Source organism: Galeopterus variegatus, unplaced genomic scaffold, assembly GCF_000696425.1.
Source record: "Galeopterus variegatus unplaced genomic scaffold, G_variegatus-3.0.2 Scaffold4167, whole genome shotgun sequence".
NCBI lineage: Eukaryota > Metazoa > Chordata > Mammalia > Dermoptera > Cynocephalidae > Galeopterus > Galeopterus variegatus.
This window is the reverse complement of record NW_007730278.1, coordinates 89,460-112,548: the sequence shown is the minus strand read 5'-3', so window position 1 is coordinate 112,548 and position 23,089 is coordinate 89,460. Positions and strand designations below refer to the sequence as shown.

General features: G+C 39.6%; 1 protein-coding gene across 2 annotated transcripts in view; it reads right to left on the bottom strand.

Annotated features, from left to right (window-relative positions):
• The window catches only part of FAM162A (family with sequence similarity 162, member A), a 34,110-nt gene extending 11,312 nt beyond the window's left edge, over window positions 1-22,798 (bottom strand). Inside the window, exon 1 of one of the 2 annotated variants that reach the window (XM_008586884.1) lies at window positions 22,641-22,798. In XM_008586884.1, the coding sequence (XP_008585106.1) occupies window positions 22,641-22,674 (34 nt within the window). In that variant the 5' untranslated portion in view covers window positions 22,675-22,798. Of the gene's footprint in view, window positions 1-12,144; window positions 12,228-22,640 lie in introns of those variants that run through there. The other variant, XM_008586885.1, reaches the window with a different exon arrangement.
• Window positions 22,799-23,089: the final 291 nt, after the last annotated feature.

The window sequence follows — 23,089 nt, the reverse complement described above, 5'->3', positions numbered from 1 at the left end:
TTCATATTACCTTTTAATTCTATTTTCCATGAACTTTTTGAAGTACTCTCATATTATGGCATCCAGGCTGTTTAGGTAAAGATTAGCATCATTCCAGAATGATACACCAAGTTGCCAAGTGGTCAGTACTATTCTGGTAAACTCTGGGCAGGGTCTGTATGGTCAGCAAATGGCTCTAGAAAGTTTTGCTCCTTCCAACCCATAAATCTCAACTAGAAATCAACTTTAGTCATGAATTATGTGTAATTTAAAAACTATATATTTATGTATAAGTATATGACTATATATTTATATATATGTAGTTATTTTTAAAATTTAAATTCAAAGCACATACAGAGAGTAATATTACAAACCCCTATGTGCTCACCTCCCAGTTTCAACAGTTATCAATACACAGCCATTAAATATTGTTTCACCTAAACCCCACCCACTCTCTACCCCATACTGGATTTTAAAGCAAATCCCAAACATTATATTAGTTCATCCATAAATACTTCCATATGTATCTCAAAACAACTTTTCAAAATCATATCAAGAATATCATTAATAACTAAAAATACTTTCTTAATATCAGCATATTATGATCAAATCTTATTAAGATTAAACTTCCCAAATGGGCTCATTTTTTTTCTTTTGGTTTATTCTAAATAGGTGCACACATTGAATGTGGTTGATGCTTCCTTAGTTTCTTTATATCTATAGGTCTCCCCCTCTTTTAAATATCTTTTCTGGTCATTTATTTATTGAAGAAACTAGGTTATTAGTCCTGATAATTAGTTATTAGTTGCTGATTATATCCCCATGGTGTTGTCCAAAATATTTTCGTAACTTCTCTACATGGGTACTTCAAATAAGTTCATTAGAAAATAAAATTAAAAGATAATACGAAAATTTCCACGAACTTTTTAAGTTCCCCCATATTTCTTGTGAACAGATTTTTGAGGCATAAGACTCAAGTCAAAGTTTTTTTTTTTTGTCTTTTTTCCGTGTCCGGCAACAGATCGCAACCCTCAGTGTTGCCCCCGTACCGGACCGGGGACCGGCAACGGGATCGCAGCCCTCGGTGCTGCTCCCGCGCCTCGCTCAGCCAGTGAGTGGGAACCGGTCTGTATGTGGGATCCGAACCCTCGGGCGGGAGCGCCGCCACGCTTCCCAAGCGGCGCACTATCCAGTGTGCCACCAGGCCAGCCCAAGTCAAAGTTTTTAGCAGGAGTGTCATAGGTGGTTCTGTGTACTTCCTATTGCATTACATCAAGAGGCGTACATCAATTTTGTCTCTTTTTGTGATATTAAGATTGATCAGTAGATGCTATCAGTCTTATTCACCCCTTACAAAGTTCCCATCAACCTTTCATCTAATATTTTTATCAGACAATGGTGACTGTTACCTAAATCCATGATGTCATTAGGGGTTGTAAAATGGTAGTATTCTATTAACCATTTGGCTGTACTAAGGTAAAAGTCACATAGGAAATATGGAATAAATGCTTGATTATTTCCCTCTATTTGTCAGTTTTCAAACTAACAAATTGACTTCCTTGCAACCTCCTTTTGTTTGAAAGTAGTTTAAGAAACTCTTGAATTTTAACATGTGATGTGCTCCAGTCCATTTCAGTTATTCTTTTTAATGCTCAAACATTCTCATCTTTAGTCATTGGGAACTCTTCTAAGTTGGCTCCTGAGGCCATTCAATATGTGCTCAGTTGTCACTGATAGATTCCTTACTTTCTGACAAGATGCTCCAGACTCATTTCGAATGTTTCCTGTTGCTGACTTGGAATCACAAATTCCTCCAAGGAGCTCTGGTTCCTTTAAAGAGGAAATGTTTTTAGAGACCCCTTAGGGAGGCTCATTTTCACTGGGTTTGTCACTATTTCTAAGCTTTTTCAATGAACCACGTTAGGAAATACATACCTTCTTAAAAGAAGAAATTATCTTTGGTTGGCAATTTGCATTTCCACCTTTAGCATGAATAATTTTAATTAATGAATCAATAATTAATCAGAATTAAAAGCAAAGACAGCCAGAAATAGTTTCAATGAGAGTGGGAGAAAAGGAGAGTAATTCTGAGTATGGGGGTTGTGGTACAAGAGAGTCCAGGGTTCTGAGAGTCAGAGACCACATAATAGCTTTAGGGTCCTAGGAAGAAAGGGAGCACTGTGAAGTAGAATGGAACAGAAAAGAAAGCTAGAAAGGCACCATGATAAGTCTGACAGCGGTCTGGCACTCTGTGATGCTCTGGATGACATAAATGGAATGCCCAAGACTTGCCTTTAATGCAACAAGAGTGTGCCCTTACAACTTTGTGGTTAAAAGCTAACTTGCTAGTGGATAAAAAAAGACTGTACCTCTGAAATTCCAAACTCCCACGTGGGTTTGTAGCCTCAGAGTTTGGAGCAATAAGTGGAAATGAGAGGAGTAGTAAATGATTAGAGGTGAACCTTACAAAGCTAGTGAGAAATATTATTTCCTCAGTTTTCCCCCTTGCTGTTTTAAAAAACTTTTGAATATAATTTAAAAGATACCACTGTGGACTTCTTATGGGAGTATGTTTGTGTAAAGGTTTTTAATGTAATTTTTGATACGTAGTTCCAAATCATAAAATTCACTTTTAAAATGTACAATTCAGTAGTTTTTAGTATATTCACAATGATCATTACTATTTAATTCCATAAGACCTTCATCATCCCAGAAAAAAACTCTGAATACATTAGTAGTCACTCCTGTTTCCTCCTTCCCCCAATCCTAGGAAGCTAGTACAGTATCTATGGATTTGCATATTCTGGACATTTATATAAATGGAATCATACAATATGTGGTCTTTTATGATTTTGTTTTTTCATTCAGCATAACGTTTTCAAGGTTCACCCATGTTGTAGCATTTATCAGTACATGATTCTTTTCTATTGACAAATTTAATCCACTGCATAAATATATCAGATTTTGTTTACACATTAGTCAGTTGATGGACAGTTGAGTGGTTTCCATGTTTTGGCTATTATGAATAATGCTGTTATAAACATTTGTGTACAAGTTTTTGAGTGAATATATATTTTCATTTTGAGGAGGGGAATATACTAAAGGATGAAATTGCTGGGTCATATAACTCTACCTTTAATTGTTTGAGGAACTACAAGACTATTTTCCAAGTGGCTGCAACATTTTACAATTTCCATCAGCCATGTATTAGGGTTCCAACTTCTCCACATCCTAGTCTACATTTGTTATTGTCTATCTTTTTGACTAAAACATACTATTAGGTGTGAAGTGGTACCTCACTGTGGTCTTGATTTGCCTCTCCTTAATGAGTAATAATGATGAGAATCTTTTCATGTGCTAATTGGCCATTTGTATATCTTCTCTAGAGAAATGCCCAGTTTTTAAAAAAACTGGGTTGCCTTTTTATTTTATTTTATTTTTTTCCTTTTTGTCTTTTTTCGTGTCCGGCAACGGACCGCAACCCTCAGTGTTGCGCCCGTACCGGACCGGGACCGGCAACGGGATCGCAACCCTCGGCGCTGCGCACCCACCTCGCTCAGCCAGTGAGTGGGAACCGGTCTGTATGTGGGATCCGAACCCTCGGAGGGAGCGCTTGGCGCACTGTAGCAGTGCGCCACCGGGCCGGCCCCTGGGTTGCCTTTTTATTGTTGAGTTTTTGTTTTTTTTTTTAAAGATGACTGGTAAGGAGATCGTAACCCTTGACTTGGTGTTGTCAGCACCACGCTCAGCCAGTGAGCAAACCGGCCATCCCTACATGGGATCCGAACCTGGGGCCTTGGTGTTATCAGACCACACTCTCCCGAGTGAGCCACGGGCCGGCCCTATTGTTGAGTTCTAAGAAGTTCTTTATATATTCTGGATACAATTTTCTTATCTGGTATATGATTTGCAAATATTTTCTCCCATTCCATGTGTTATCTTTTCACTATCTTAATGATGTCCTTTGAGAATAAAAGTTTTACATTTTGATGAAGTCCAATTTCTCCATCTTTTCTTTTGTTACTTCAACTTTGGTGTCATATACGAGTCACAAAGATTTACTCCTATATTATTTTCTAAGAATTTTATAGTTTTAGCTGTGATATTTAGGTTTGAGGTCTACTTTGAGTTAATATTGGTATATTTGTATGTGGAAAGGATCCAACTTCATTCTTTGGCATGTGGATATCCAGTTTTCCCAGCACCATTTGTTGAAAAGACTATTCTCTCATTGAATTGTTTTGGCACAATACAGAAAACAAATTGGCCATAAATGTGAGGGTTTATTTCTGGACTCTTAATTCCATTCTACTGATCTGTCCATCCTTATGCCAGTACCACAGTGTCTTGATTATTATGCCTTTGTAGTAAGTTTTGAATCAGGAGATAAGAATCCTCCAACTTGGCTCTTCTTTTTAAAGGTTGGTTTGCTTACTCTGGGTCCCTTGAATTTCCTTATGAATTTCAGATCATCCTGTCAATCTCTGCAAAGAAACCATCCAGGATTTTGTTTGGGATTGTGTTAAATCGGTAGATCAATTGTAGGAATATTGCCATCTTAAAAATATTGCCTCCAGATCATAAATACGGGATGTCTTTCCATTTATTTGGGTCTTTAATTTCTTTCAATAGCATTTTGCAATTTTCAGAATTAAATCGGTAGATCAATTGTAGGAATATTGCCATCTTAAAAATATTGCCTCCAGATCATAAACACGGGATGTCTTTCCATTTATTTGGGTCTTTAATTTCTTTCAATAGCATTTTGCAATTTTCAGAATATGTTTTATTTTTGATGCAATTGTACATAGAATTGTTTTTCTTAATTTCATGTTCAGATTATTTGCTTAACATTCATTCTAATAGGGTGTGTATGTATGTATTCCTTAGGATTTTTTTATATACATGATAATGTCATCTGGGAATACAGATAGTTTTACTTCTTTTCCAATCAGGTGCCATTTATTGTTTTTCCTGCCTAAATTTTTGGATAAAACCTCAAGTACAACGTTGAACAGAAATGATTGACAGCAGACAACCTTGTCATGTAATGGGAGAAAGCATTCAGTTTTTACCATTAAGTTAGATGTTAGCTGTGGGTTTTTCATTAGATGCCTCTTATAGGTTGAGGAAGTTCCTTTCTATTCCTAGCTTTGGAGTGTTTTTATGATGAAGGGGTTTGGATTTTGTCAAATGCTTTTTCTGCATCTATTGAGGTGATTATGTGTTTTTGTCCTTTATTCTATTAATGGTGACTGATGTTGAGTGAGTCAGGTGTTATATCAACCTTGCATTTCTAGGATAAATCCCAATTGGTAATGGTGTATAATTTTTTTTTTTATGTTGCTGGATTCATTTTGTAGTATTTTCTTGAGAATTTCTGCATCTAAACTCATAAGGGACATGGGTCTGTAGTTTTCTTGAGACGTCAGTCTGATTTTGGTATTAGGATAAAGAGGCCTCATAATATGAGCTGGAAAGTGGTCCCTCCTCTTCTATTTTTTTGGAATTGTTTGTGAAGGGTTAATTCTAGTTTTTCTTTAAATGGTAGAATTCATCATGGAAGTCATCTGCTGGGCTTGGGTTTTTTTTTTTTTTTTTTTTTCTTGCAGGATGTTTTAAAATTACTAATTCAATTTCTTTACTCATTATAGGCTTTACAGATTTTTAAATTTCTTCTTCAATCAGTTTCAGTAATTTTCATCTTTCTGGTAATGTGTCCATTTCATCTAGTTTATATAATTTTTTGGCATACAATTATTAATAGTATCTCCTTGTATTCTTTGTGTGTTTGGCCACAGAAGTCTCTGTTTAGTTAGCTTACGAGTCAGCTAATACTTAGAGATTGCCTCAAATGCCTTCCACCAGTCAATTTGTCAGACTTTGCCAAAGGGCTCTGTGTGCCTGTTGGAGCATGTCTTCTACCCTCAATTTACAACATTGCCTTACCCCTCAAATCCTTCTTGTGCAGAGACTAAATGCAAGTCGGAGGTGAGAGCTTAGGGACTTCTCAGGTCTTTCCTGGGGCATGTGCACAGCCCTGCACATATTACATCCTAAAATATGTCAGAATGAACATCTCACGCTCCAGCTTTTCCTTTTAAATTTTTTCATCTGCTTCTTGTGTGACCCAATTGTTATCACCTGCTCTATGTTAGGTTACACGAGTGGTTTTCAACAAATGCCCCAGGGAAAAAGCTATCTGTCAGACACGTCAAATGGTAATTCTCTGGGACTGGGGGTTTTGGGGAGCTCTAAACCCATTCTAACTTCTGAAGTCCTTGCTAGGCTCTGGTTTTCATAGTTACCATGATTTTGAGGCTATTGGTTTTCAAGCTTACTGTGAGGCTGACAAAAGGCGACAGGAATAGTGCAAGTTAAAATGCCACAAGACTTGCTGTGGTAAGCCACATTCACTCATTTTTCCTGTATAAATGCTCCTCAGATAGTCACAAGTCGCTGGTTATTTTCTAGAGTTCTGAAAAAGCTGATTTTGACAATTTTGGGCTTATCATAACTTTTATGTAGGAATGGCTTTTCAGAGGTCTTTACTCTTGACATACCAGAAAGAAGTCAGAACCTCTATTTGTGTAAAGATTTATGGTTACCTGCAGTTTGATTTTTTTCATAAGAGACATAATTTATTTGTTTTCTAGGTCTGTAAACCCAGAAAGCTTTGCCTGCATGTGGGTAACCACAAAATCAGTGCCCCTGGGGCAGCAAGTGTACTCAATAGGCACTCTAAATGCTAAGTTCGTTTCTACAAACATTACTTAAAATAATCTTCAAAACATTTCCAGAGCACTTTTCAATTTAACCCCTAAGGCAATCAGAATTTCTGACAAAGGTAATTATGCAGTTATAAGGGCATGAGCAATGTCTATGAAACTCTTCAATAGCTTTTCATAGCTCTCATAATTAAGACACGATTATTTAATGTGTGATTCTAAAACTACTGTGCTTATCAGAATCAGCTGAACACCTTGTTAAAACACAAATCACTGGGCCACCTACCTCCAGTTTCTGAATCAATAATTCTGGGGTGGAGGTTGGGAATTTGCATTTCTTTTTTTTTTTTTCTAAAAGATGACCGGTAAGGGGATCTCAACCCTTGGCTTGGTGTTGTCAGCACCATGCTCAGCCAGTGAGCAAACCGGCCGGCCATCCCTATATAGGATCCGAACTTGGTGTTATCAGCACCACACTCTACCGAGTGAGCCACGGGCTGGCCCAGAATTTGCATTTCTAACAAGTTCTTAGGTTATGCTCCTACGCTGGTTCGAGACTACTCTGATTTTTTTAAAGATGACCGGTAAGGGGATCTCAACCCTTGGCTTGGTGTTGTCAGCACCATGCTCAGCCAGTGAGCAAACCGGCCGGCCATCCCTATATAGGATCCGAACTTGGTGTTATCAGCACCACACTCTACCGAGTGAGCCACGGGCTGGCCCAGAATTTGCATTTCTAACAAGTTCTTAGGTTATGCTCCTACGCTGGTTCGAGACTACTCTGAAAACAATTAGGTTTTTTTCCCCCTCTAAATAGTGGTAAAATAGGGGCCGTGCGGTGCTGATAACACCAAGGCCGCGGGTTCGGATCCCATATAGGGATGGCCGGTTTGCTCACTGGCTGAGCGTGGTGCTGACAACACCAAGCCAAGGGCTGAGATCCCCTTACCGGTCATCTTTAAAAAAAAAAAAATAATAAAATAAAAATAAAATAAATAGTGGTAAAATATACATAACATAAAATTCACCATTTTAACTATTTTTGAGTGTACAATTCAGTGGCATAAAGTACATTTATATTGTTGAGCAACCATTACTACCATCCATCTCTAGGACTTCTTCATCTTCCCCAGAGAACCACTGGTTTAATGTGACCTACATCTCACACCACGCCATCCCATTCCTCTATCTGGCAGGCACTTAGACAGAAAGGAACAAGTTTAACCGGCTGTTGGCAAGGACTCTGCTTTCTTAAGACAAAACAAAAGGAATCAATAATTATTTCCTTAGATAATTGCCCTTTCTCATCCCTCTTAATTAAAAGAGGCAATTTAGGGGAATAGAATAGAACAAAGGCTGGTTAGGAGAACAAAACAGAAGACAGGTTGTCTCTTAGTTCAGTTTAGATAATAATAAAGCAAAAAATGCTAACATATACACCTACTTATTTTCAGTCACATAAATGCACATTGGAGATATTCATTCACTCCTTCAACAAACAATAATTGAGTGCCTACTATGTCCCAGGCACTGTTTTAGGCAATATACAAAACAGATAAAAATCTGTGTCAGTAGAAGTTACACTCTACTGAGCAGAAAGTTATAACATATTAAGTGCCAGAGAGAAAAAAATAAACATTAAGTGTTTGGAATGTGGTGTGTATGCAAACTGTTGGATAGGGTAGTCAGGGAAGTTCTCTTTCCTAAAGTGGTTCTAAGGACCACAAAGAGGCCAGTGTGGCTGCAACGAAGTGAATAATGGGAAGAGAAATAGAATCTGAGGTCAGAGAGGTACCTGGGGTGGAAGTCGGGGGTAGGGACTTCAAGACATGACAGGTTTATCTAAATCAGAAAATACCTCCCAATCTTCTTACTGAAACTTCACACTGTATGCCAATAACTTACCTCCCTAAAGTATAAATGCTGATTAAAACATATACAAATATGATCCTGTTATAGACATTAGAATGACAGACCAATGTAAAAAATAATTTTAAAAAACTGTTATCTCTAAAAAAAAAAGTATGAAGTACATGATGTGGTCTTGGTTTTTATTTTACAATTAAAATAGAAGCATAAACAAGTTTTAGTATCATTATTAAGAACTTCTTTTTCTATCTCAAAGAAATAGAATATGTTATCCCAACATCCAAGCCAGAAATTTTCCATCCTTTGGTAGATCTAAACATATAGATCAAAAGAAAAATAGCCCTTTAACCCTCTAGCTGCACTTGCAGCCTGTCTCTGGCTGACCAGTTCGGTGTCCCCAGGGCCCTAACAGGAAATCAAAATGAAGCCTCACAGCTGCCTCTAAGGCTCTGATTGGCAAATGGCTGGCTAATCCTAAGAGTCGAGATTCTCAAACATCAGTGTGTATCAGAATCAGCTTTTTTAGTGTGTATCAGAATCTCGTGATACAGACTACTCGACCTCACTGCCGGAGTTTCTGATTCAGTAGGTATGGATGCAGCCTGAGAATGTGCATTTCTAACAGTTTCCCAGGTGATGCTGATAATGCTGGTCTGCGGACTTATAATTTGAAAACCAGTGCCTTGGAAGTATTATTGCTAGCTGGAGTCTGTAGTGGGTCAGCCAGGATGAGGCTGGTTCAAGCATGGCTTCTTTCCTAGTAGTCCCCTCTTTTCCATAAAAATCCTTTCTAACCCCATGATGGACAGTGAGAGAGGTGGGGATTTTTTTTTTTTTCTCAAAACCTTTCAAGATCCTCCTGGAGATAACCATCAGTGATGTAACCTGGGACGTGACAAATCTCTGGGAAACAGCGATGATAAATGAAGGTTCAGTGAATGCTAGAGGAGAAAGGCGCCTTTACAAAATTATCTAATTCTGGGCTGGACAGTTAGCTCAGTTGGTTAGAGCTCAGTGTTATAACACCAACATGAGGGGTTCAGATCCCTATACTGAGCAGCCACAAAAGGAAAAAAAAAAAAGAAAGAAAAAGAAAAAGAAAGAAAATCTAATTCAGCATTTCTTAACCCAGTGTCATGATCAGTTGGCAGGTGTGTTGCAAGTAATCTGTTGCTAGCTATGAAGTTTGCCAATGATTTACTTAAAAAAAAAAATAGCACTTGTCAAAACCCATAAAACAATACATTAGGGCCAGCCCGGTGGCGCACTGGAGAGTGCACCGCTTGGGAGCGTGGCGGCGCTCCCGCAGAGGGTTCGGATCCCATGTGGAGACCAGTTCCCGCTCACTGGCTGAGCGTGGTGCGTGTGCAACACCGAGGGTTGCGATCCCGTTGCCGGTCCCCGGTACGGGCGCGACACCGAGGGTTGCGATCCCGTTACCGGTCAGTAAAAAAGACAAAAAGGAAAAAAAAACAAAAAAAGCCAATACATTACACAGAGCTTTAACATATGCAAATTTTAAAATATCAACTAAGATGTTGGGATATATACAGTAGATGTATTTCCTAGCTCTACCCACTGGGAGGCCTGGAATCACTAAAACTTCAGTAGCAATAAGCACACCCAGAACCGAGACCTTGGTTTCTAAATACCATTCTCCCATAAAAGGAACCAGGGCTCCTTCGAGAAAAATGGCCGATTCTACAGTGGGGCAGAGAAAATACAAGAGCCTGGAGTTCCACATCTTTTAGTGCCAGAAAGTAAGGAAGTATTCAAAAAACAAAAGGATGGAGGCACATAAAGGGATACAGGAACTGATCTAAAAGAGCCTAAACTGGAATAATTTAAGCAACAAAATAAATAATGCAGTAATAGGTTATAACCCAAAGTATAAAAAATATGAGTCCATACTAACATAAATAAAAATAAGATGAATGAATAAATTGGGGTAAGGCATAAATTTTCCTTACAGAAAAAGTCCAAATACATGTAAATACTCCTCCCTCCTGGATTCCTTAATCCCTTTAAGTGGGTTGGATTTAGTGACTTGCTTCCAAGGAACAGAGTATAGAGAGGGAAAAACAGTAAATTTATGGGAGAGAAACCAACTGGCCAAGATAAAATCTCCAGTCATAAATCATGTACCATTTAATACAGTGGGATGGGAAGAGACTTAAGTCTCTGTGCCACTTATTTTTCTAGAAAACCCGTAATCCTAGTCGATTCATGAGAAAACATGAAATAAATTCAAACTAAGAAACATTCTACAAAAGACCTGACCAGTATCCTTCAAAACTGTCAAGGTCAGGAAAATCAAAGAATGTGACGCTGTGACAGTCCAGAAGAAACTAAGGAGACATGACAACTAAATGTGATGTGGTATCTTGGACTGGATCCTGGAACAGAAAATTGAACATCACTGGATAACTGGTAAGATATGAATAAAGTCTGTACTTCAGTTAACAGTAATGTACCAATGTTAATTTTCTTAGTTTTGACAAATGTTCCATAGTTATTGTATTAGTCTGTTTCTGTTGCTTATAACAAAATACACAGAAACTGGGTGATTTACAAAGAAAATTAAATTTATTGCTTACAGTTTCTGAGGCTGGGAAGTCCAAAGTCCATCTGCTGGTGGTGACAGTGACCCAGGGGTCTCACATTGGAAGATGGTGGAAGCAGAGAGAGCGAGAAAGACAGACTCTCCTCTTTTAAAGCCCTCAGAACCATGCCCCTCACCACCATTTTTAATCCATTCTCAACTGCATGGTCCTACAATCAAATCACCTCTTCAAGTCTCCACCTTCCAATTACCATAATAGGATTTCCCACCCTCTTAACAGTCACAGTAGGAGCTAAGTTTCTAATACATAAAACTTGGGGGACATAATTCAAGCTTCAATGAGTTTGGGGGGGACATAATTCAATCCACTACAGTTATGTAAGATGTCAACATTAGGGGAACTGGATGAGGGATGTACAGAACTCTATACAAACGTTGCAACTTTTCTGTAAATTAAAATTATTCCAAAATAAAAATATATTTAAAAAAAATGGATACTTGGGTATTAATTATATCTTATTATTTTTACCTTATACATATTTTATGAATATTTTGTATTTACTTAATATTAAATATGAATAAAAGAGAGAATCTGATGTTATCTCTATAAAAAAAGGTGAGTCACTTTCACTCACTTGTGCTCCAACATACTTCTGGAATGGAAGAGAAAAAGAACGGGAGGCTGTAGACTAGGAAATGTGCCCAATTCAGGGTAGACCAAGGATGTGCAGGGGAAGGTCATCTGACTAGTGTACCATAGTGAAAATGAGATGAGAAAATTATACTTGATGATATGTATCTTGTCTCACTCTAAGATGTTGCTAGTTTCAAGTGTGGCTGACACCATCTGGGAGCTTGGTAGAAATGCAAACCCTCAGTCCCCACCCCAGACCTATAGAATCTGAATCTGCATTTTTAATGAGATATCCAGGTGATTCACAAGAACATTAAATTTCGATAAGCAAATAGACACTTATATTCATTCAACAGTTGCTGAGCACTTACCGTGTGCCAGGCACATGAAGACTGATACCACATACAGTAGTCCCCCTTTATTTTCACAGGATACGTTCTAATACTCCCAGTGGATGCCTGAAACCATGGATAATATCAAACTCTATATATACTATACATGAACTTCTTTTCCCTTCTTTGCAATTTCACAGATAGAAAATTTGTACTTATCGTAGATCTTAGCAACCTCAGCAATTTTTTTCTTTCCTTATTAAATCAAGAACTTTCACTTTTCACTTGAAGGATGCACTTTACAGCTTCTCTTGGGCATATTCAAATTGCCAGCATCATTACTCTTGGGCTTTGGGGCCATTATTAAGTAAAATAAGGGTTACTTGAACAGAAGCATGGCAATACCATGAAAGTCAATGAGATAACTGAGACTGCTAAGTGACTAATGGGTGGACAGTGCATACAAGATGGATATACCAGATAAAGGGATGATTCACATCCAGGACAGGAAGGTGCTAAATTTCATCATGCTACTCAGAATGACATGAAATTTAAAACTTATTAATTGCTTATTTCTGCAATTTTCCATTTAATATTTTTGGACCGCAGTTAACTGCAGGTAAGTGAAACCATGGATAAGAGGGAATTAATGTATAGAACAGTGTTATTCAGCCTCAGCTAGGAGCCTCATAGAAATGCAAATTCTCAGGCCCTACTCCAAACCTTCAGAATCTCAGGGGGTGGGGCATAGAAATCTGTTTTTATAAGCCCTCCATGTGATATTTATGCATACTAAAGGTTGAGGATCACAGCTCTAGAAAAGTGAAGTTCAAACTTTGCACATTGGAATCACCATAGTACCTTAAAAAACCCCAATGCACAGGCCTAATCTAGACCAATTAAATTCCAATTTCTAAGAGCAGGACTCTGGCATCAATAATTTTTTAAAGATTCCCCAAGTAATTCTGTTGAATATAGGCTATGTGAGTAAACCCAGCACAGCAGCAGAGCTTAATACCTATGTCTCTGGCTGGGTTCAAAATCCTCTTTTCAACAGCAAATTTGATGAAAATAAGCTCTGCCTTATCTCTAACTTCTGCATATCAATAAGTAATTTGTTACTTGGAAAGTTTGGGATTCCTGTGAAGTATATTAAAACATGCCCAGCTTTCAGATTTTACAAAGCATGCAGTCTCTAACACACTACTCAGTACTTGGTGACATGCCTTTTTCTCATACTAATTTCAAGACACTTCCTAGATATATTCCTTTTTGAATTGTTCTATAGGCATCCTACCTTCTCGTCCCCTTTGGAAAAATGAGATTTTATTTCATCCCTCTTCCACAGCATCTGGTTGCCCTCCTCACAGGTCAACACAGACATTGTCTCATTATCTCACAATGAATTACTACAGCCCCCAGAACTGATCCTACCACACCGATATGAGACTACTCAACCACCTCATTCCTTTTCCTAATGTTCCACAAGGCCAGTGGCTACTATGACCTTGGCTGGAAGAAGCAGCTGGTTCTGGGACAGCAATATTCCTTTTCCATGTCCCATGGAAAGATTTTCTAATTTAAATATTTAGGTAGTTCTCATGCTACCCACAAATGCCCACTTAATCCCTTTAAAATTGAAATAGGGTACTGCTAGTACTATATGAGGGTACTTCAAAAAGTTTGTGGAAAAACAATTATAATACAAATCTTTCCATGAACTTTTTGAAGTACCCTTATATTGACTGCCGTGATAGAAAAGGGCAAGTCTAAATAAGGAAATTTAAAGGTTTGTTTGGTGAATCAGAGTTAAAATTAAGTTTCAGGAGGAAAAAGCTAGATGCATGCTTATCCTGAGGATACCTAGGTCCATATACATACACCAATTAATACTGTATTTTGTAATTATGATAAAATTTTATGTCAAATGTTTCTAATCGTTCAGTAGACCTAGTAGAAAAAAAGAATGATTAAGTTATGGTAATTATGTTGGTTAGAGAAGTTGGAGCTCTTATTCCCACCCAGAGCTCAATTAGAATAGTGACCCACTGACTTAGTTCCCACCTTAGAGGCAAAAGCTAGGCTGCTCTTAACGGCTGACCAAAATAGAAATGATCGAACCTGAAATATAAACTTGCTCTGAGCTCTTTCACGATCAGACCTGAATGGCTTGAAATCTCCTTCCTGCAGCTGTTCTAACAGGGGATGGTGTTTTTGGTTTTGCTTCAAACACTGATTTGCCCTACTTTTGGTGTAACACTGACTTTTGGATCTGTTAGACTCACAAGCCTAACTCTGCCATTTTAATGAGGCCCATGCTGATGCTCTGGGACTCAGAATCTAAGTGATGATACTGGCCTAACTCACTCTGGCTCTGGGTACTGTTGGCTGAACATGCTCCCCGACAGTGAGAATCCTTTTGTCTGTCACACCCCCAAAAAAGCTTTGCCAAAAAGGCAGAGCAGTTTTGAGCAGTAAAATGACAATAACTGTTTTAGGAAGATAAATCTGAGCATAGAATGCAGTGCAGGCCTGGGGTGAGGGCAGAAGTGGGGTAAAGGGAGCAGGTGTGGGAACACATGAATACAGAAACCTTTTTGGTGGTGTCACAACATTGTAGTTCAAGTAGGTTGTGTAAACAAAATAGGATAGCTGTGGCCGTGGAGATGTGAAAAATACTAGGGAGGAAAATGGACAAGACAGATTGACCCTGGCATCTAGCTAGCCCACAAAAACCCAATCATTATTTGTAATACTGTTTCTATGGGAAAAACTGTCAGTGTTCAAAAACAGATTTACGAATCAACTTCTGGAACCTGGCCAGTTTTCAAGTTGGGGGAGACTGTACACAAAAAAGTCTTGCAATTCTATGTATCTGGTGGTCAAACTACAGAGAGGTGGGGGCCACTCCTTGGTGATGATTTTTCCTCCCACCAACATTGGCTATTTGAAACTCTCAGGCCTTAGCTGATGATTTGGGCTTTGTGACAGAAACAGATTCACTACCTCCATCTGTTTTTTCATCCTTTCCTGCAGGCTCCAAGGAACACTAGTCCTCCTTCATTCTTTTTTTTTTTTTTTCCTTTTTGTCTTTTTTCGTGTCCGGCAACGGATCGCAACCCGCAGTGTCATGCCCGTACCGGACCAGGACCGGCAATGGGATCGCAACCCTCGGTGTTGCGCCCGCACCTCGCTCAGCCAGTGAGCGGGAACTGGTCTGTATGTGGGATCCGAACCCTCGGCGGGAGCGCCACTGTGCTCCCAAGCGGCGCACTGTAGCAGTGTGCCACCGGGCCGGCCCCTCCTCCTTCATTCTGAACTAGTGAGCACTTCCATCTGTCATCCCTCTCCTGAAGGATGTTGTAACCAAACTTATCACAACCTCTAGTACCTTACTTTCTACTGCCTTTTTCCTGCCAGATGTCATCTACCCCATCTTAAAAACAAAAACGAAAGAAAACTTTAAATTATAAAAGTAACACTTTCTCATTACAGAACATTTGGAAGCTAAAAATAGGTATGAAGAAAAATAAAAGCACTCAGAATCACACTACCCAGGGATAACAACTTAGTGTCTGTTAAACTTGTATTTCTTTCCTGACTTTTTCCTATGCTTATGCACAACATATTATTTTTCATAAACAGATAATACTATATCTTTCCTATATCACAAGATATTAAAAAGTACTTTCAACAGCTGTATAACATCCAACACAAGATATAATCTGAACTTAATCATTCCCTACAGCTGAATTTGTTTCCCATTTTTCACTATTATACATAATGTTTCAATGAACAGTTTTCTACATTAATCTTTGATTGTACTTCTGATTATTTTCTTAGAACAAAATCCTGGCAGTAGAGGGTTAAAGGGTATGGATCCTTTCAAGGTTCTCAATATATGTAACAAACTGCTTTCCAGAAAGGTTGAACCAACTTACACGTCCACCAGTAGACGATGAGAATTCCTGTCTCATTATGCCACAGTAACACTGAGGGTCCACTATGTTAGACAAAACATTCACTTATTCTCGACAGGTCCTATAAATAAAATACTAATCTCCTTCCTGTTATAGCTCTAATGATTGAATAAGTGGCATGTGTCTACTACCTTCACTTCACCACCCACACTTTATTTCACTATAAAGCTTCTTCCCCCAATGACTTTACTAAAATTGCTCTAACAACATTAGTGATCTCTATCTAGCATACAAATACATTTTTTAAATTCTCATCACTAGCCCATTTGACTCTACTTGTCACATCTTTGTGGCCATTTGACTCTACTGATCTCATCCTTCTACAAGGACTCAATCCCTCCTTACATTATACCACCAAAATTATCTCCAACCTCTATGATTTATCTTCTTTAATGTCTTCTTTGCCACTTCCTATCATTTACACTATGAAAGGCCTCCAAGTTTCAGTCTTTGCTGCTTTTCTGTACTGCTTTCTGGAAGGACTTCTCCATTCTGTTTTAATAATCAGCTCCACACTGACAGCTCCCATATCTTTATTATCATAACTTTACCCCTCCTTTGTCCTCAGGTCTTTGACTGAGAGGTCCCATCATCACTTATAACTCAATAATACACCACCTTCTCTGCCAAACTAACATAAATCTTTGACGGTATTTATGGAAGGGAGCTATGCTCATCACTATACCACCGCCTCCCATATTTCTGATTATTTTCCCAACTTTCTTACTTTTGACAATGAAGCAACACTTCTACAGTCCTCCACACTCAGTAACTTGTCTTTAAGTCCTTCCTTAAATTACTCAATATCTCCATACTCATACTAATTTTTCTCATACTAATTTCAAGACACTTCCTAGATATATTCCTTTTTGTCATTTCCATCAACACCTCATACACTGATTACTGTAATATCATCACAGGTAGCAGCAATTTGTTCTGTAGGCAGTTGCCTTGCTAATTTTCCAAAAATATTTCTTTGATGACTTCTTCAGCTTGAAGACTTCTTTTTTTTTTTTTGCCCAAATTCAGCTGGTCCAAATTCCTCAAAAAGGCCATACCTTATTTCCTATTACTTCTGAAATGGGAGGTGCTCAGTTTCTCTGGGTTCAGGTTTCAGGACACACCTCTGGGTTTCAAGCTACTCCCCAAGGTCTCAGGCCCCACCTCTAGGCCCTCTCCTAGAGGAGAGTTACTGTTCCTTATTGGACCTATTTTCAGCACCAACACAGGGAGATTGAGACCACAAGTGGTGGACTTATGCAAATCCAGTAACTAAGCATGCTCTGTAAAAGGAATGTACACAGGCTTATATGACCCCAGTGATCAAGCATGCTTAGTGGAAGAGAGTTTGTCCTTTGAATGATCTTCCACTAGGGGTACTAAAGAGCACAGAATATTCTCGAATATGTTAAGTGCATGTGATAGAATTTGACCAATGAATTACATCTAAAAAGAGACCAATTGGGCCAGCCCGTGGCTCACTCAGGAGAGTGTGGTGCTGATAACACCAAGGCCACGGGTTCGGATCCCATATAGGGATGGCCGGTTAGCTCACTGGGTGAGCGTGGTGCTGACAACACCAAGTCAAGGGTTAAGATCCCCTTATCGGTCATTTTTAAAAAAAAAAAAAAAAAAAAAAAAAGAGACCAATTGAGCATGTGCAGGACTATGTTACATAACAGGAAACCACCCCTTCATTGAATATTCATTAGATACCATGAATATGTATTAGATAGCAAAACTATAAAAGCTGAATCCCAGGAGGCAGGGTTGTTGCTCACTTTCCTGGGGCCAACCTTTACTTTGCTGGCTGAGGTGTGTGTACTTTACTTTTGTGTTAAGCCTACTTTCAGCAGGCAGCCACTCACTCTCTTGGGCCAGCATGCACTCTACTTTACGTATTTCTTACTTTTATATTAAACCTAATGCAGGCCCTGCTCAGTCTCTGGAGCTAGGCCACACTCTCTCTGTGAAATCTGTATCTCTTACTCATTACATTAAACCCGTTCTCACTTTCTACTGTGACTCTGCTCTTGAATTCCTTCCTGTGGCAGAGTCAAGAACTGGGTAAGGGGTGGGTTGAGGCAGGCTATTGGGCCTCCTCAGACACCTCTTCTGACATCACTTACTGATCAATATCCAAAGTTATCCTTTCTCTTTCACACCCTTTTTAGACTCATTACTGCTACTACCTTTGCTCTTGGCACCCTCCCACCCCTCTGTTTCAAGGAAGCCTTCAGTTAATAATCCTAATCTCTACAACTTTTCCATTCTCTGAATTCTAGAAGCCAGTGGTGTACTGACGCTTGGGAGGGAGCTGGTGGGGAGAAGACCTGATCTGTAGTGTTCGCCAATAACCCTCACCATAGCAGATTTCAAGCTACCAGTATAACATCACCAATTGTGAAACTGGGAAGAAATGTGCACAAAGCCAGTAGAAACCAGCTCCAGGACACCACAGTAGCACTTATAATCTGTAATCTAGAACTTAATAGATACTGTCTTGAATAGGCTCTTTAGGCATATTATTTAGGTTTATTTGTTTATTGCAATAAACTAGCCCTAAGAAGTGGGGCAATCCATTCACTTTGGAACTTTCACAGTGTACAGGGCACATACTGTGTGCTCAATAAAAACCGGTTGGCAAGATGTGGAGAGGAGTGATAAGTAAAGCCAAAGATGGGAGTAGTAAAAATAGGCATGTTCTCTTTTAGCATTGGTTAGTAAGAACAAACAAAAACAGCAATGAAGAAGAAGAATACAGTGGAAACAAAATCAGAATGGGAGCTAGGAGATATTTGTTATGTCCCAGCTTTGTACTGGTGTGACCCTTAGCAAGTCAATTCCCTTCTTGGGTCTTAAGTTTCCCTCTCTGTAAAAACTAGGGGACTGGACTATGTGACTTCTAAGATATCTCTTAACTCTTATGCTGTGAGATGAGGGTTAAACTGACAAGGAGAGGGGCCGGCCTGTGGCTCACTCGGGAGAGTGCAGTGCTGATAAACTGGCAAGGAGGCAGCCCGTGGTCCACTACACTGGCAACAATAATAATGAATTCATTTTTAAAATCTAGCGCCAGTCAACAGAGTTTAGGGCAACAAAACTTTTCTGAAGGTGTGAAGAAACATTCTTGTAAGGTGATTCCATTCCTTTGACCTAATAATTATCCTATAGAAGGATACAATGCCCTGAAAGTTACATCTATTTTATTCTACTTTGAGAAAAGAGCTGTGAAAACTCACCTTACATCTGCAGCATGTTCCAAGATATTTCCTAGTGTCCCTCATCCAAAAAGTATGTATTGCCTGTCTACTATGAGCTGGATGCTGATAAGTACTGAGGATTTAGTAAAAACAAAACAGTCTTTACTGTCATGGAACCCACAGTGTGTGGATCAGTAGCCACTTAATTCCTACGCATCTGTATCAGTGCTTTTACAAACTGCCTTGAGTAACGGGTGAAAGCTATGGAAACTCTCTCTCAAAAACAAGTATATAATCATAAAAATTTGAATATAATTTCAGAAGTTCACAGGACCTCTCAGATCTGTGGAGGTGTTCAAGTACTGAATGTTAACAACCTTGACCTATACCTAAAACTACATCTACAAAACAATAAACAAATTCAAGCTCATAAACGCCTATATTATGTTTGCTAAGGGAGTATAGCAAAGATTGCCAATAGAAACAATTAAAAGTAAAGGTCCATCATTTAAAGGATTAAGTTTTGATTATTTGAAATTTCTTTCTTTCCTTTTTTTTTTTAAATTTTGAGCTCTACTTCTAGATGATTATTTGAAATTTCATTCACCTAGAGTATCTTATTCCAAATAATATTCTGGAAAAGTAAGGTATGCTTAGATTATGTTTCTATTTGATCGATCTAGCAGTTTTGGTTGCTTATTAAATCAGTCTTCTTTCTTGAAAAGCCATTTGCACATGAATGGGTACTTCCATTTCACAAATAAATCTGCATTTCACGACTCTTCCTAGCCATGACAAATTCATATACACACATATACTGACCGAGCAGCTTGAACAACTGTAAAACAGAGCACAAATTCTGGAATTAAAGGGTACTGGCTCCTCTCCTGGCACTAACATTTCCTGGGGACGTGATCTTGGACAAGTCATTTAACCCTCTGACCTACGTTTCTTCATGTATAAAATGGAGAGAGAATAAGACTTAGCTGAGAGAGCTGCTATGAGAAATCAATCAAATAAAATAATGCATGTGAAAGCGTTCGGCAACAAGATGGGCAGAAGTGGGTGAAAGCCAGAGCAGATCATTTGGAGTTACAAAACAACAGATATTCACAGAAGATCATTTGGAGAGAATTGCTCATATAACATCCTTTGTGTGCTATTAAAATTTTTCTATCTGAAGTAAAATAAATTGTTCTTAAATTGCTCAAGGCATTTTGTTTTGGTTAAGTGCCCAATAGCAAAGTTCTTAAACAGCAGAAGTCTGCAGAAAGGCTTTGGAATTTTCATGAAGTATATATTCTCAAAGCAAGATGAACTACTTACAACACTCACAGTATTAGTTCAAAGAAGTCAAAGTCCCTTTCACACAGTCCATTTTAACTTTTTTACAGAGCAGTGATTCTTTCACTTGCCTTGTTGAAAGGCTTTATAGTAGTTAATAGAATGTGCATGAAGGATTTCAGGCAAATTAGTTCAACAAAACTGATAAAATGAATGAAGTCGATAACAATATGGGGGCTTTTCTTTTTTAGTGGAGGGGGTGTACTGCAAATTAAATGTGCCCCCAAAACTCACTGAAGCTTGATCCCCATTGTAAGAGTATTAAAAGGGTGGGAATTCCAATTACGGCAATTAACATGAGGCCTTGAAGAGGTGATTCCATTCATGGAGTAATGGGCACAGTTCTGATGGCTTTTAAGGAAAGTGAAGGGCCGTGGCTCACTTGGAAGAGTGTGGTGCTGATAACACCAAGGCTGCGGGTTCAGATCCTATATAGGGATGGCTGGTTAGCTCACTTTGCAGAGCGTGGTGCTGACACCACCAAGTCAAGGGTTAAGATCCCCTTACCGGTCATCTTTTAATGTCGTATAACTTCGTATAATGTATGCTATACGAAGTTATTACGCCCGTGGCTCACTTGGAAGAGTGTGGTGCTGATAACACCAAGGCTGCGGGTTCAGATCCTATATAGGGATGGCTGGTTAGCTCACTTTGCAGAGCGTGGTGCTGACACCACCAAGTCAAGGGTTAAGATCCCCTTACCGGTCATCTTTTAAGAGGAAAAAAAAAAAAGGAAAGTGAGTGAGGAACATGACCCTCACTAGATGTGTTCCCTGAACTCTTGAACTTCATAGCCTCCAAAACTGTAAGAAATAAATTCTATTTCTTTACAAATTATCTAGTTTCAGATGTTTTGTTATAAGCCACAGAAACGGACTAATACAGGGTGTTTGCTTTTAATGAAAGCAAATAATACCTTCCAGTGGGAGATATGTTTTCCAGTCCATTCTCCACTGGAACACAAGATAAGCTATGCAAAGGATAGAAAGGACAGCCTTTTTTGGCTATGTATCAAACTTGTGAAACTATCCCACATTCACATTTTTTATATTGCATTACTTCATTTACATTTACAGTGTACCATTTACATTATTCCAATAGCTAAGCTTGGGGCTATTCTTCCTTTAAAAGTTGAATTAAAAATCTTTTTAATAATTTGGGACCATGGAACTAAAGATCATACGACTCACCAAAGTTCATAAAGGTGACCAAAAGACCGAATTGCCCTGGTAACCAGAAAAGAGTCATGATGTATAAGCACTGATTTCTCAACCCCTACTATGCCAAGGCTCTGCTGGTTTTCCGAAGGAGAATTAAGCTCTCATTACCCGACTCTAAAATAGCCAACACACAAAGGTCTACTACTAAAACAAACTGCAGATGCTGCACTTAACTTACATAACACTTTCCTTAAAGAAATTCAAAGCACTTAATTGTAGAATTGTTTAAAAGTAATGTATTCCCCATTTTAGGAAAACAAAGGAAAATAATAGCATTCTGCGAGACCTTAAATCCCTTGTCTAATCAGACACTTAATGGGTGGGAAACCCCAGACTCCAGGTTTTCTGAGAAATGAGGTGGCAAGGGGAGGAGAGGGAAGACTGAACTAGGGTAACAGATAGGGAAGGTTAAGGTGGACAGCTGAATGAATCGGGCAACGGGGAGTTTTAGGGATGGCAGGTGCATTAAGGACTGAGCTCGGAGGAGGCTGGGGACGGGGTCGAGGGAAAGGAGGGAGCAAGGGCCCGTTAAGTTGGTGGGAGCCGGGTGTATGGCGAGCCAGGTGCGAGGGTCACTTCGGGCAGGCACCCCCGTGTCTGCTTAGCAGCTGGTCGCTCACCCCTTCTTCTCTCCCATTATTACCCCTAAGGGGGTAGGACTCCAAGCAACCTGAAGGGGACATGTCACGGAACGGAGCAATTCCGGGACCTGAGAAGGCCGCCGGACTCCCCCACCCGCAGGGGCTGGGCTGGCTCCCCTGCCTCCCCCAGCCCGGCTTGCGTCTCACCCGCCGCCACGCGCAGACCGCGGAGGCTCCCCATGGCCACCTACTCCACCGGCCAGCACGGCACCTCAACCTGCGGCGGTGGCGCTGGTACGCTCAATGTCACCGAGCGCCTAGGCCAGGAAGGACGCGAGAGACGTGGGTGGGCGGAGCCAGCAGGGTGGACGGGACGCGCCAGAGCGTGGGCGGACCGGCGTGACGCACACGGCGTGTGGGACGTGCGCGACGAGCCGAAGAGCGGAGCGGCACGTCCCGGCTCGCCCGCGCGGGCTGGGCGGCCTGAGCCGAGCGTCAGGAATACTGCCGCGGAGTGTGCGTATCGTGGGCCTTTGCCTTATTCTCTGCATTTGCGAAAGTACCCGTTTGAAATGGAAGAAAAAGCGTAGAACTTTTGTGAACTGTAAACTCCCGAAACACACTCTAAGCCAGTATTTCAGTACACCGTTCTTCCA